The following is a 16,761-nucleotide window of genomic DNA, read 5'->3' as shown; positions in this document are numbered from 1 at the left end:
AAATTCTAATTACAAATCTCTTTAGTAACTCTGAATACTTATTTGTTTTAAGTTATAATATGGAAAAAATGTTACAGGGAGACATGTAGATAGCACAGACCTAGAACTGAAAATGCAAAAAAGTACTGCAGCAACAGAGAGACAGCAAAACTGCTGCTTAAAAAACTGCTGCTTAAAAAACTGCATAAATTTTTAGGCTCTTGCAAACATAAACTTAACCAACTTAACTCCCAGTTCTGTGAAAATTCTTTTAATCGGGGTGCTATGTAATCAAGCTACACTGCAAGGATGTTACAAGAAATTTGAAAGACACTTATTTCATGAAAGCCTAACATCTAACTTTTCATTGTTCATTGAAAGAAAATAAAAGTGATTAATAGAATAATCAAACATCATTATTACAAGGAAGTCTGTTTGGTTTTTATTTTTCCTTAAGCTAAATTTCCTCCTTTATATTAAAGCTATGGTAATATCTTGATAGTTTCTTTCTCTATCCAAAATTGGTTGGTTTTGATTTGGCTTCTTTTGTTTTCTTATAGGACAATAAGAAAAAGAGGTTATTATCAAAAAATAATATTAAAAAATTATGCCAGCTTCTTTAACCCTTTGGAGATAATACAGATACAGTGCTTTAATATCAGAGAGTAACTTGTAATTCATCTTTTATAGAACAGGTAATTTTTATCTGAATGAAAATGAAAAATTACCCAGATGCTGATGACAGATCTTCTTTGTGTTTGGTGCTCAATAAATAAAAAATTCCAACAATTCCATAAGATTTCTTGTTTCATTTCTGGCTCAGTAGAAATAAGGAGTCATGCCTCTACAACTGTTTCAATTCTACTTTCATTACAATAAAAACACAATAAAAATTATGACTTTATAAAAACTAAGAGCCACTTAGTTCTACTGAGTTAGGATATTGAGAGTCCATTTGGATAGGACTTCTAGAAAGTGTTGCAGAATATTCTCCCAGTTGTGCCCTGTGCTTGTTTAAGGCTAGCTCCTCAGAAATGGCTTCAGACTCCTTTGGATTAAAGACTTAGAAGTCAATTACTTTATTTGTCTAGTGAACATTTAAATATCAAACTAATATAAAAAGGTTTGGGAAAGAACAAAGCTCCAGTGTTTCTCCCCTCTTCATCCAAAACAAAGTTAGCAATGATGCACTAAATATTTCTGATTTCCTTCTAGAACTGTTCAGAGGCATAAACCTCTTTATCCTGACAATGTTGAGAGTTGCACCACATCCATTCACCCTCCAGCTAAACTCTGAAAATTTAGGCAAGTCAGAATCAAAGTTAATCACACCAGATAATAAAACCTCACCCACTGTAACTGGTGGGTTTAAAGATGAAGCTGTGATTAGTGTGTAAATTTTGATACAGTAGTTAAAAACTCGTACTCTGAAATGTAGATGAATATCCTCTAAAAATCTTATCTTTACTAAAATAGTTCAACTACCAGCAAATAAAACTGTATTGAAGTGGAGTACCAGTCAAGTTGACTGTTAACAGAGATGTAAGTCATAGAGAGAAGCACTACTTTCAAAACCATGTGTCTGTGTCAAATGCTATGACTTGGCTTAAAATAATTCAGGCTTGCAAATCCAACTAATAATAATGAATATTCTGTATTTCCTATACTTCAAACTACTTTTTTTATTAAATGCTGATGCAATTTTAAAAGTTGATAAGCTAAAGACATTGACACAAATTGAAAAATGTTAATATGGAAGCCTCACTAATGCATTACCACTTTGAATGCATAGAATCCACAGAACTGAAACTAAATCTTTACAACAAATTATTTTCCCTTTAATTATCAAATGTTCAATACTGATGACAGAGATAACAGGAGAATTGAGAGAAACAGTCTCTATTTAAATTAGAACACCTCAGGAATTTGTGCATCAAATCTATTTTGTTTCAGGCTTACAAGGGAGAGATTTGGTTAAGACTATGGGGAGCAACATTTTGGGTCCAATCTCTTCAGCATAAAACATAATCTGGTGTGTGGCCAAAATTATTGGATACCTTAATCCTCAGAAATAATAAGAAATGCTTCATTTGCTGAAGTGGAGAAGCTTGTCAGACACACTACCTTCCACTTACTTAATAATTCATGCTATTAGAAATGCTTTAACCAGCCTTTGAAAAACTCTCTGACTCATAGCTGACTGTTGAAGAACGAGACACAGCAGACTTCACTGGATACTGAAACTGATGGAAACCTATTGGCCTGTAAGGGATGAAATGAATCCCACCACCTTCCTCCTGAGTGTCTTCCTTATTTCGCTCAGATTCTCCCTGTCTTTGCTTAAGGCCACATCCGGTAACAAGGTCTAACACATCTAACTTGCTCTTGAATCCAGTGCTGCTTTGACTATAGATCTGAACTTGGTTGATTACTGCTGAGTACATCTCCTCAGAGCTGAAAAACTAAACAGTGCTGTCTGATGATGTCAGCAATGTCCATTAGTTACAAATTTATTCTCTCCTCACTATAATTCCTACCTTACAGTATTTAGCTGACCTGAGTTCACTGTCGTTCCCTTTAATGCCAAGAAATTCTTGTTGTCATCCTAATATTAGAATGTCAGATTTTTTAAGGTAATTTCACTGAGAGTGATCTCCCTGAAGAATTGCTCTACTTTTTGAGTTTGTCACGTATTGGGTGCTACCAGATGGATCACTTTTTACATGAATGAATTATAAATGCAGCTTACTTATACTATAAACACCTTTAACAAAATCCATCTTGCCTTTTTTACCTTGATATTCTCTCCAATGTGTTTTATTTCATTTTGTAAATAAAAGGTGTTGTAGGGAAATGAAAAAGGCTCACATTATTCAGTTACAGAGGTACTAAAAACCAATCCATTTCCCCTCACGACTGTCTTGATGGCTTGCAGAACTGTTGTCTTATCAAATGGTTCATACATCACCATACAAGAAAATTAAAAACTTGTAAAAACATTCTTACTTAATTTGATAGATTTAAGGGCAGATTTTAAATTTAAACGTTCAAGTTAGGAAGTTTGTCAAGGTGTTCTTTTCCTCAAAACATGAACTGTTAATAAAGGTAAGGATATCCCAAAGGCTTAAAACACTAGTACTGAAACTGTGATGTGTCTTACACTGACTAAAAGGTAAAAAAATGCATGCAATATGGATCCAGCTTCTTTGCAGTCAGATACTTTTTCACTGGTTTGTCTTGTACAACAACTTGAGTTTTTCATTTGATCATATTAGAAAACTGTAGCCTAATATATCTGAATATACTTAACTATCAGGAGATGCAATTTTCATTGGGTAATGAGAGTATATCCTTTATCACCTTCCTTTACATATTAATTATTAAAATATCCTATGAATTAGACCTTGTTCCTCAAAACAGAATTGACCTCAGTCAAGTTCTACATCATGAATTTTGTATGTGGAGCATATATATTGCTCAATTAATCAGAACTTATCTGTACATGAGCAAAAGCACAGCTATAAATTGAACTCGCTTTTAGGTTCTACCTTCTAATTTCACACTCAGCATTTTCATAATCACTGATTTTAATCACATGAAGTCGTGAGGTACCCCAGAATCACAACAGCTCCAAGCTTTGCCTGCTGTGCACGTTTATATTATGGCCATACAGTACTTAAATCCATTAAGAGTGATTCAGATCACTGTGCAATTTTAGTTTCTTGTACAGCCACTTGGATTAATTCCATTGAAATAATTAACATGCCAAAGCAGAATTTATTTGAAATCATTCCCTGCTTATCTCCAATAATAAATTAACAGTGGTAACAATTCCTTTATTCATTTAACATAAAGGCTAAGGAAACCAGACATCAGGAATCTTTGTTACAAATGGTCTGCCATAGTCCCCAGTGCATTCACAAGCCAAGGTAGACCCCTCTGAAACCATGACAAAAGCATATGAAAATAATTTTGAAATCTGGGGTTTTATGAATGTAGGTCTATGTTAGTTTTAGCTTTAGCCATATTTTCACACATTCCTCTGTACCACCAAGACTTAAAAAAAAAAAATCACATAGAATCGTGATATGTGATTTAATTATGACAGAACAAACATCACAGATCTTAATAAAACTGCAACATACATTCCCCCTGCCACTCCCACTTCTGCAACTGAAATTAGTATCTATTTTTTCAGCATAGTACAGATTAGTGAAACTAGATTTGCTACCACAGTGAATCCTAGCTAGGTCAGCAGAGTTCAGCCCTTCCCAACGCACTGTTAATCTTATTTGTCCCTATCTGATCTACTCATCTGCTATTATCTCACATTACACTTAGTTTTTAACCCTATCAGAATGTGGTAGCAGTGGTATCATATGATGCTAAGTGTTTCTGAAGTACAACCCGCTAAATTATGAAGTGCCTATAAGAACTCATAAATTGTAAAAATTGCAAGGTATGCCCAATTTCAACTGTTTTAAAAAGGTGTGTTTTTTTCTCTGTGGGTAGTTATATAGACTTGAGAGTAGGATTTTTAAAAATTTGAGAGAAAAGCATAGCACTAGTACAATAATTTTATGTGGGACATTTAGTTCTATTGTGCTTTATGCCTCAAAAAATGTCAAAACTTATCAGCCTGTAAGTGCACCGTTTTAAAGCTTCTGTTTTAATGATAAATAATGACTTGTGAATGCAAATTTTGTACTCAGTGAAAGAATAGAGTGATTTCAGCTTTCTTCTGGAAAACATTTAAAACAGTCTGAGCTGAATATTAAGTCAGTAGAGTTTTGCATAGATTGATGTCTTAGCAACTTCAAAAGATAGCAGGAGAAGATTATTTTGTAAACAGATGATTCCACAATAATGATTCTCTGTAGGGTTCAAAATTCTCTATGAGAAATCTCATTATTCTTTTTTTTTTTTTTTTTTAAAGTCCTGTATAGATACTGTTTTCTCAGGAAAAAAATTACAATGTAAAGTGATCATTAATTTTAAGTTAACAAGTGTTGACACCTTATTTTGAGTTAACCTGATAGATTATGTTCTTTTATTTTCATTCTCTAGTATTATTCTGCCCTTACAGGATGAAATTTTTGAATGTTTCCTTTTTAAACAGAGTTAACTCTGCACGCATGAGTGTGTCTGTGCGTACAGCCAAAATAAATCCTTTCTCAAAGGCATTAAATTAACATACCTAAAAACTAAGTAACAGCAAGGCTTACAAATCCACTTAGATTATGAAATTAGTTCAAGAAAAATAAAGTATTGTAAAGTAGGGTTAAGTGATATACTTTTCTTTCTTTCAAGTCCAGTTAATGTTATAGAACCACCGAATGACTGAGGTGGGCAGGGACCTCTGGAAATCACATTGTCCAACCCCTCTGCCCATGTCCAGTCAGGTTTTGAGTGTCTCCAAGGATGGAGACACCACAACTTTTCAGGCAACCTGTTCCAGTGTTATTGTATATTTGCCACAAAATCCCAGCAAGCAACATAGTTGCTTTACTTTGTCCAGAGAAGACCAAACAAAAGGTTGCACAGACTTAAAATACATTTTAAGTCTTTTCTTCACCAGAAGAAGGAAAAGCTGTTGCAGTCACCTCCTGAAGCACACAACATTTACCTAAGTAGTGATGTCAGGAAGAGTCATGGTTTCCACTTATTCTCTACTTCCTTCTCAATTATCACTGTTCACATAAAAAAGTCAAAGCAGCAAGTATGTCTGTTAATCCCCATAGCCCACCAAAGCAAATAAGATGTCTGTTTGTATGTATGAGAGTACAGGTCAAGTGCTGCCCTTACTTTATGATTCAGTGTAAGACTCATATTGTAATATCTGTAAATATCTTGTGTTGAAATGCGGAATGTTTTCTTGACATGTATCCATAGGAAATACTAAAATGTGTTAATGTAAATAGGTAGGCAAAAAAGCAGCTACCCTATACTGCCTAAAAAGAGAGGTGGGAGGAAGGAGGGAGGGAAGGGAAAGAGAGACAGACACAGAGAGAGAATGTGCTATTCCTGCCCAAGAAACAGCGCTCTATCTGTGCTGTCATAGAAGAAAACGTCAAGATAAATCTTTTTCTTAAAACCAAAACAAAACCACCTTTGAAACACTTCTATTCACAAATGCACACTCAAGTCCTGTTTCTGTTAAATGATAAGCACTTGTGTTGGATTCAGCAGAGCACTTCTCATGGAGCACTTGATACATGCCAGAGTGAAAACTCTTATAAAACATCTGCTTGCTTTGTAGACAGAATAATGAAATTAAATAGAAAGAGAACACTAAAGTAATGCAATAGGAGAACATACCGAGTCATGCCACAATTACTATCGTGTATATCACCGTTTATAAACCTAATTAACAGAAAAACTGTTCACTTTACATGGCTTTAAATACAAAACATCAGTTTCACGTAAATATCTCATTTGGATACAAAGAGTGGTAGGAAAAAATATTTCAAATGTGGCACCTTATTAAAATAAGAACAACATAAAGTGATAGCATTCATAGTAGGACCATAAAACATTTGAAAGGTCTAAGTATTCTCTCATCAAAGAAACATAATGGGCTGGTTACGATGTGCTAACAGTGACCATTAAGAACCCAAGGAACTAGGTATACCATGCCTCACCACACTGCTTTGATACGTCCTATTGTTTAAAACACTCTTTAGATGTACACAGTAGTTTCTTATCCTATGAAATTAAATTAATTATGAAACATTGTAAATGGAAAGAACTGGTTTTAGACACACACTTTCCTACCTGTCCTATGATAAACAAATACAATAGTAAAACAGGAGTCTACAGTAACACACATCTTGTGTACAAAAAAAATTCTTTATCTTTATTACAAATTAGAAAGTTTTATTCACGTTAAAATCATGATGAATGAGGTTTTCTGCATTTAGCACACAACTGAAAGAATATCTAAGTAGAAAGAATTGTCATATCAATCACATCAGTACACTGCACTGGCGGTTATGATCATCCTTCAGTCATGAAGGTGTCATGGAATATTACAAAGATGAATCCTTCAGGGGAACAAAGTCTCATAATTTTTAAATTAAAATAAACCAAATAAACAAAAATAAACACAGTTCAAAGTGATTTCTTGCAATCTAGAGCAAAACAGTTACTCCCATAAACAGAAATTAATATGTTTTCTTACCCTTGCAAACATCCTCCATAAGGCAGCCTGATGTCCTTCATAATACAGGTCACACTTTGTGAGGTGAAACCCACTAAGCTGAATGTGACAGCATACTAACTGGACTTGCACCCACTCATTTCCACATTGGTTAAGAGGGATAGACTGAATTAAGAGAGGTGAGAAGTTGGTTTATTATGCATAAGGGTAAGATCATGGGGGAAAATGGATAGATTGAATAAAAAGAAAAACTGCCTGTCTCAAAAATACCAGTTACTTTTTGATATTAGAAATTACTATCACCTTGAAGAGTAGAAGCTTAATTCTAAAACGCAGGAGAAATTATTTAAGCATAAGAAATTATTTTTTTTTACTGTTAAGATGATCAAATATTGGAATTGATTACTCAGAGAGAATTCTGGAAGATTTTCTGTCCTTGTAGATATTTAACACCTGCTGGGCAAGGTCCTAAGTAACTCGATTTGGCTGATCCTGAACTAAGCAGAAGGTTGGAGTAGATGATCCCCAGAGGTCCCTGCCAACTTCAGCAGTGCTGTGATCCTGTGATTGTTAGGGTGAAAAATGGTACCTTGGATGTCTGAGAAAGACAGGATTTTCCTATCATGTGTCAGCTCATTTTTAATACAACACATTATTAACGGTTGAGCCTAGGATGCACATGAAAACCGACACACAGCACTACTGTCAAGTCCCAGCAAGGAGGTCTGCTAACCTATGTAAATATTCACCTCTGCCGGACACAGCAGTACTGTTGTCCAGAGGAACAGGAATTTTGGATTAATAGGAAAAGGCATAGCGTTTAAGACCGTCCTCTGCTTATGCCTTCCAATGCATGACAGAAAAAATAAAATATTTGGGTATATAACACACCCAAAAAATTGGTACACCAGTACATAATGCGGACCAGTCTAGTACAGGGAACATTTAACACATCCCATGGTTCAGAATATTAACCTCAAATAAATGTTTCTTTTTATTTTTTTCTTTTTTTCCTGTCTTTCAGTAAATCATTATTTCAAAAACAGATACTTCTTCATTAGTGTCCAGAATGCTTTTTTCTCACCTTTTTGCAATACTTAGAGTCAGCAACAGATGTCATGACAGATATTGATGAAATACAATTATCTAGGGAGAGGAAGGTTTCATATAAAATGTACAGCTACATTTTTATGCTAAAATTTCAAGTTTATAAAATGAAAATAGATCACTATGGGCTTTAACAACACCAGAAGACCCAGAAGAACAACTACTGGAAATGTAGGTAATTATCACTGCAAACCTTACAATATGCTGCCTACCTTTGTCATCATCACATTTCCCATTTTCTAGTAACACATTATGCTCCAAGTGTTCTTTAAAATCACTAAAGATTCATTTAGACTCCTTCCAACCTTATATTCCTGGAGACAGAGATTCTCTTTTCATGAAAATTGCATAGGAAGGAAAAACTGTGAACTACAGTCAACATTTGTATCAACCAAATGGTCTGGTATATTACCTAAAGCAAAAAAAGCTTCCAGTCAGAAGTTAAATTCAAAACGACCTTGTGCTTTTTTGAACAAGGCTGGCAGCTGCGGTCATTGGAATAAATTGTGATAGACAGTGCTTCTCTCTGCATAGTTAGAAGGCATGCGTAGTACATGAACTACCACCAAGCAAGGAAAAACCCCCAACCAAAACAGAGCAAAGAACATTGCTCCATTTCTTTGTAAATAGTGGTAAATACCGTCTACAATAATTATGATTTCTAATGAAATAATTTAGGCTTTCAGAAATTTATTACACCATCAAGTATGTTCTACACTTTTCAAATCTACATTCTTTAAAAAATCCTGTTCTTTATTGGTCTCTGCTCTTAACAACATAAGCATCTGTAACATTTCTCCAGCAGGCCAATCCCAGATGCACAGAATATTGTTTAGTGTTGCTTAAAAATATATTGTAGTGTTGTTCAAAAATATATATTGTAGTTGTGTTAAAGCTCTCTAAATTACTGAGTCAAAACCAATGAACTGCAAAGAAATTGAAACTGCTAGAAAGTGTTTTAATTGAGATTTAAATGTGTATATTGAAAGTAAACTTCTCATTACTCGCTCCTGTAAGGAAATTGTTAACTAATTTCAGAAGGAGTATTTTTTCAATTTTTAAAAAAGTTTTCAATTTTTTCAATTCATTCTCTTGTAAACACATAAGAACCACTGTCAGATGATTTTAAGCTATCAATAGGACTTCTTGAATCCTCAACTTGTTTCTATAATAGCAGCTTTTCACCGGAATATTTTGATCGACAGATTCTTATTTTTATCATCTGCCTCTTTTGGGAGTAGCTCAATATTAAGATGAAAAATACACTCAGGGTTTCAGAGCAGGTGGAAAAAAACACAGAACTGCTTCTAATCCTGTTTTCCACTGTGCCTTAGAGTATCCTATATAAAGAATAAAACATATCTTGTCACTTCTGAAACATTTAAAGAAGAGAGGAGCAAAACCAGAGTGCATGTAACTTACCATTGAAGTTTACTGCTCGGATATAGCTAAGTAGTTCTTTACCATCAGTTGTGCTCATCCTTGGGCATAGACCAATATATCCAGGACAGAGATCTTTATGCATGTTGTGCAGTGCATAGGCCATGGAATACACTGCATCAATGACAAACTGAACTTTTCCTTCTTGCTCATAGGCTGAATCTCTCGCAATTCTTTCTAAGCCTAAAGAAGAAAGAGAAAGAGTTTACTTCTATTTGTGTGTGCATGTGTGCATACCTGTATGAGTACTGTAAAAATGCAAAAATTCACATTATGACATAAATGCAGTTGGATTGACAGGTAAAGTCAGGATTCACCCATCTGACACCCAAATAAACAAAACAATGAAAAATACAGCCTTCTGGTTTTGCCTCTCATCATCATAAACTGTGCCAGGTATACAAACAGTATTTTGAGTTTTAGGTTAGAAAAGAGGACAGAACATTTAATTACAAGGAAAAGATATATAGATATGTACATTTCTACAATCCAGTAGAAAAATTCTCTCTCCACCTTATTGACTTCCATTCAACAGTTGTAAGTTGTTATTTATAGTACACTTCTAGAGCAGCCTGCCATTCTGTTTTAGATAAATTTAAGGCTATCTTGATTTTTATCCCTGTCTATTGTTTGATAAACATTATTTAAACATCTCAGGGAAAAAAGTTGAATGTTTGCCAAGTGATGTGACCATCTGTCTCTGTACTGAAAAGTGCTTATTCTATGACATTTTCCTGTATTTACTAGTGAATTATGCTTCACATTGAGAACCATGTACTGTCTGCTATTTCCTACAGGGACATTTATCCTTCAGAGGGAATACAGAGGAAAACAATGCATTATATAATTTTTATTCTGCAGGAATTGTCTGAATTAATCATCTATGTCCAAATCCAAAGAACTTTTTACATTAATAGCTGATGTTACTAAGTGGAAAAGTTAATAAATAAAAATCAGGAAACTCTATTTTAAGTGGATAATCAACATGAAATCCCACGTCCTCTATAGGTATTCAGATGCTGATTTCAAAGGCTCAAAATCTTAATTTTCCTGGGAAAAAGGCACCTGCAAATCTTGATGTGAAATCTGCCCTGCTGAAATTTACTGTCAAGTTCCTCTTACCTTAGTGAAGACAAATATGACTAGCTAGGTTATCTACCAAGTTATCAACTCATTCAGTTTGAAAAAAAGAAACAGTCATATTATTTAAGATTATTTAGAAATGAGGCAAAAGTTTATACATTTTTTTAGGTTTTAACAGTTTATATATTATTTATAATGTTTCTTTTTTATATCTAAACACAGGATTATATCAGTTTAAAATTTCAATTTTGCTGAATCCAAGTTTTTAAAAGTACATTGTTTACGCCTGAAAATATACTGCACACAAGATCTTTCTTTAGACAAAGTATGCAAACCCATATGACATGGAAAAAAAGCTAAGGAGTATACTCAAAAACCTTCCTTCTGTTTGCTGCAGTTCAGTGCCACCATCTCACATTACAGTGATAACGTACGAACAAATCTGTAATCTGACAAGCAGTAGTCATTTGTGCTTGAAACACCCCTGAGCACTGGGAGCAATAGATAGCCTTGAAAAAATCACGATGTGCTTTTATTTCTCCTCAGGGATTAGTTAAAAAAATTGAAATCACCACCTCTTGAAAAGCTACCAACCATTTAGAGAAGAAGGCAAAGAGCTCATTTTTGTGATTTGTACAACTAACTTTGCAGACAGTTTTCAAGACTTGGTACCTAATGAATGGAAAATAATTAATAAATAGTGCTACTCTACTACAAACAAGTAAACACGAAAAACTTTTCCTTACACATGCTGAAATTACAAAATTTGTTGCAATGCATTGCCCAGACATAAAAGAGGACATGAAGGATGGAAGACAAGAAATTTAATTAGTTTTCAAATTCATTAACTTATTTCATTTAGGAACTACGTTCTAACTGTAAGTGATGGGTAGAGCTCATGATCTCCACTTTAATTGTTCCTGCCTTGTAAAGGACTGTGGGACAAGTGAAGGACAGGGTTTACAGAACTGCTGGTGACACACAGCAGTCAGAAACCTGTATGTGCCCCCAGAGCTTCCACATTCTCTAAACAGGACGGTCAGGACTGGAGGAGTTTGAAGGACATCCACTTTAATTACCAAGATAAATATAATTCCCTTCATATATCAAATGGATAAATGTGTATGTTGAAGGGTGGGGGGTTGGTAAAAGAGAGGAATCATTTTCTGTAATAAATTCTAAGACGTAAGACACTAAAAGTTGCAAACACTTAAGCAAGTGCATTGACTGTTACAGATTTTAAATGGGGAAAAACCCAGTATTATTCTCCCCTATGCTATATTGCAGTTTAAACACATATAAAACATTTTTGCATAAATTTATTTCATGGCATAACATTTTACCTTCACTCTTCACAGATATGTGACCATAAAGTAATTTATCCTATAAATTAAAGAGGAAAAAAACCACAATTTTTTGGGACTGAATGTGTTTCTATACATACAAAGGGGTGAGGAACCTCACAGAATTTTTAAATCTGTCAGACCCAGAAGGCAATAGACAAGAAAAATCTCTGTGCTTTGTATAACTAAAAAAACACAGAAAATTGGATTATGTGCTCTTTCCTCTTGAAGTTTCTTCTCATTTTCTCTTTCTAGATAAACTAACATTTATAAAGATGACAAGAACTCATCAACTTAAATCTCACTGCACTGCTCTAAATAAATGTTAATGTATAGCAATAAAATTATGCATATTGTCTAAGCCATAAATATGGTCAGCTCCTACAGATATAATATTACTCAGTTGGAAGACATGATTATGATTTTTCTTCAGACTTGTATATCAAGTAATAAGTTTCATTTATAGCTTGATGTTCAGTCTACGAGGTATGTTTCTACACATACTGGTGACTTGAAAGAACATAATTTGTAGCTTGTAAAATAAATCTTTTAATGCTTTCTTAGTGATCACTTCAATTTGTCATCCTACAGTTAAAATTGCTTAGGCTATGTTTTTATCACAAAGAATGAGAAGATGTTCCCAGCTCCTGAACCTTCACTTGTCAGGAGTCGTGGTCTGACAGTGTGTCAGGAACTGAGACAAGAACTGGTCTCACACCATCCCTTCCTATTCTGATCTCCAAACAACAGAAATCCAGGGAAACGGGCCATGGTGTTTACCAGCAGGTCTTCCAATCCAGCTGTTGAGAAGTGCAAACTTGACATCAGCAAGACGTCAAGACTTTCACCAACCAATAGAGAAAATACATAGACATTTACTAGAGAAGATCTAGGAGAGTGGTGACACTAGCCCAGGAATGTGTTAGCTGTTCCTGAATACAATCATTTGAAATCTGTTCTTGGAATCCTAAAGTGAGACACAGGACTGATCCTATAAGAACCTGTAGAGGTGAAAGAGTTGCTACAGCAACTCTCGCACTTCCTGAGCAAGACTGACAAGCTGGACTGTTGCTGGATATATTACTTCCATACCTTCTCATCATTTCCTTTTTTCATCCTGTAGTTTCTATGCTGCAGGAATAATTGTGTATCCTGCTTAGCATGGTGTAACTCAGTTATGACATGGAAAGATAAGGAATATAATAGTAGGAAGGTGAGATGTGGATTAGGTGGAAAAGGATGTGACTGGGACTACTCATCTGAAGGGGGAAAGAAAGTGAAGTAGGTGACATATTCAATTCCATAAGTATCAACTGAGAATCAAGAGATTACAAGGAACATAACTAAGATAAATTAGGCCTTTAAAATAATAATTTAAAATGTATCTTCATTAAAAACTTAACAGCATACAGTAAGTAAATAAAGATTAATGTAAGACAGATAAGATAATGAATTCATACATGGGTGATGGTATCACCTGTGAGTTAGAAACAACTGTCTCAAACAATCAAAACTTAAGTTGCTGATCTCTCCCACAGGGGACTAATCTGCTAGATGACAAATGTTGCGTAATTCAACTAAGCTTTAGAAAGCCTACTCTTATTGATAATCTAAAAGCACATATGGAAATAACTTCTGCTCACTTATAAGTCCATGACAATAGAAAAACTTCACAGTTAAGTTCCTAGTGATTATTCTCTTAAGAATATAAAAAAATCTTAAATAAGGCAATTGGATATACCTGGTTTGTAACTTGTGACATTGTGGAAATATGGCTGGGGGTAAAAATTAGAGGAAACTGAGAAGTTATATTCACATCCTAAAAGAATTTATAGCAGTATGGAAATTATGGGGTAATATGCAGCTGCTACTCCCTGGATGGAACATGGTTGGCAGTTCCATGATGATTCCCCATACAACAGTAAGCACTTGCTACAGGGGAGGGAAGGTAAGGTGGAGCAGAGTGGTGATACCGTCCACGCTCTGTAGAAATCCCTGCAGGGAGGGGAAATCGATGGTTCCTCGCAGCTGATAAAACCAGGTAGTACTTATCTACCAAGGGAGATAGGAGAAGATGTCTTGCTGTTGAGCCAACAACTGTGGTGAAATCTCTCTCCTCAGATGAGGGAGCCTAATTGTAATACTAAAACACACTCACTTCCAAGGTATGACCACCTCCCACTGGGCATATGCTCTAATATTTTTTGACTGTATCCTTATATACAAAGCAAGAGAATTTTACACCAATCAGCAACAAAGGTATTTATGACTAAAGTCACTCAAATTCCATCTAAACATAAAGAAATAGTATAAAAGTAAGTCAAGAACGGAGGAACAGTGCGGGAAGACTCCCATCATGACTGCTGGGACAGTGGACAGGCTGGATTTAGGATACCTAGTAACACTTTTTCAGTTCACAGCTACAATGTCCATTTTTTACTCACTGTTAAATTATTTATCCCCATTACTTGGCTTGCAAAACAATTTTACTTAAGCTTCTTGAAAGCAAACAAAATCAAAGATAAATATTGTGTTGCAATTGATCTTCTGTGTGGGCCAATCCCAATCCCAACAAAAACACAGTGATTTGTAAGTGACCTCCCACTCTTCAGCTCAGGCATGATAGTAGTCCTCTATTTGTCAGAATTGGTTAGAACTTCCCATCTCTGCAGCAACAATTTTTTCCACAGAAAGCTGACATCTTGAACTGTAAGCCATTTCAGCAGGCTCAGCAGGAAGCACCAGGAGCATATGTTGCTCCCATTGAAGCCTTCCTGATTATTCAGCTGTTTTCCTCACACATTATGCAGTTTGTTCTCTCTGAACAAATAATGCAGATCATCATCTGCTTTTACTCAAACTTAAGGGCGTTATATACTTTTATGGTGGGGGAGTTGAGTTTTCTGATCGCTGCATGGTAACACTGATGCTTGCTTTGTGCAAGTTTACAGAGAGCACCATAAAACCTGCAGCTCCTCCTTAACAGTACAGTGTCAGTTTGGGAAACAATTCAGAGGGGAAGCTAAAGATTACATCAATTTTCTCAGCTATTCCAAAAAGAAAATTGAGAATATAGAAGCAGCAACAGTGAAATGACTGTCTACTGTTCTCCAACAACTGATGGATATGGGTTTGCAATCTGGTCAACTGGCCCTCGACTGGGGGTAATTATTTGGGGGTTATGCCCCTTTACACCAACTCACAAAACAAACAAAACAAACAAAATAACAACAAAACCACAAAACCTAAAAACAAAACAAATAAAACCCCAAAGAAACAAAACCCAAAAAAATTAAAAAAACCAAACATGAAACAAAATCAAAAAATGACATTACAGCAAGACCAATTAGCAAAAGTCTGAGATAGAAACAGTTTTTCAACTCCTAGAATAATACAGAGATTAAAAAAAAAAAATAAAATTCCTACTCATAGCTGGGCTGAAAGCTCACATCTTTTAAACACTTTTTAAACAGAAAATAGCAAGAACATTTCACATAAGTGAATATGCTTCAATAATTTTCACTTTATCACCACCATAAATGAAAAACTAACTTTTTTCTTTGCCTGGTTCTGTAACTGAAGCATCTTAAAAATTCTTGCCCTGCCCATGAACATTTTTCATTGGAAATACCACAACACTTTTCCTGATCTTCACAGTAAGCTGGACATATGTTTCAGCAAAACACTTCTAAAAATTCACAATAATATATATTAAAGTGGAATTAAACCACTATTATAATTATATTGGGGTATTTTGTTCCTATTACTATATGTAACATTTACTTAAGTGCTTTGTCTCAGAAAAGCAAACTAAGGTTGCATAGAAGAATTTTTCCCCATTTCTGTACTTTGAGACAGTCCCTAACAACTTGAATGTTGTTATCAGAGTGAAAAACTTTCCTTATTCTAATTAATGCCTTCACATTGCTTAATTATAGCTCATTGAAAGAGTGAATAGAGTTGGAGAACATAGGCACTCAGAGCTCTCATACATTTAAAACCCAAGACTGCCACATCTAACAGCGACAATATTATGTAAAATATCATCTTGCTGAGCCAAGATTTGCTAACATCTGTATGTTAAGCTAAACATTAATGACTGCATTAAAATAACAAGGAGGCACAATAGTATATGGTTTCTGCCAACCACACTAAGAACCACACCATGCATTTAAAAGCAAAAGTGAATCAAAAAAATACAGTGGGATAAGCAATACCTCTTTCAGGGTCAATATCAAAAGACTGGTCAATATCAAAAGAATTGCCCACGTAGGAATACAGTATTTAGTATGAACAAAACTCGAAGCGGATATAGGATTTTAAGAAGTTTTATGTTCTTCTTATAAACAGATTACAGCATTTAAACTGCAGGCAGACCACTACTAATCTTACTGTCAGAAGACTCTTGACCTCTCAAAATGGTGTTCTAGTAGACATTTATTCACCTTTACCAGCTCACTTTCTGGCTACAATATTTCTGACAACCTGAGAGCACATACCTGCAAAAAAAGAAAGACACCGTAGACGTTTAAATAAAACGGAGAGAGACTATTGCGTTACTAAGGAAGGATTCACAGCAATTAATAAATCTGACATCACAATGGGTTTTGTTAGATTTTTCTCGAGGTTTTACACCAGAGAGCAAACGCC

The 16,761-nt window shown here is 34.8% G+C and overlaps 1 protein-coding gene across 4 annotated transcripts in view; it reads right to left on the bottom strand.

Annotated features, from left to right (window-relative positions):
- Positions 1 to 16,761, bottom strand: part of GRM8 (glutamate metabotropic receptor 8) — a 328,250-nt gene that overhangs the window by 114,326 nt on the left and 197,163 nt on the right. For all 4 annotated transcript variants that reach the window (XM_050325237.1, XM_050325236.1, XM_050325239.1 and 1 more), the window contains one exon: positions 9,668 to 9,868. In XM_050325237.1, coding sequence (XP_050181194.1) covers positions 9,668 to 9,868 — 201 coding nt within the window. The remainder of the gene's footprint in view (positions 1 to 9,667; positions 9,869 to 16,761) is intronic.

Source organism: Myiozetetes cayanensis, unplaced genomic scaffold (assembly GCF_022539395.1).
Source record: "Myiozetetes cayanensis isolate MyiCay16 unplaced genomic scaffold, myiCay2020 scf3, whole genome shotgun sequence".
In the NCBI taxonomy this organism is placed as follows: Eukaryota; Metazoa; Chordata; class Aves; order Passeriformes; family Tyrannidae; genus Myiozetetes; species Myiozetetes cayanensis.
The sequence above is the reverse complement of the archived record's forward strand: the minus strand, read 5'-3'. Positions and strand labels throughout refer to the sequence as shown.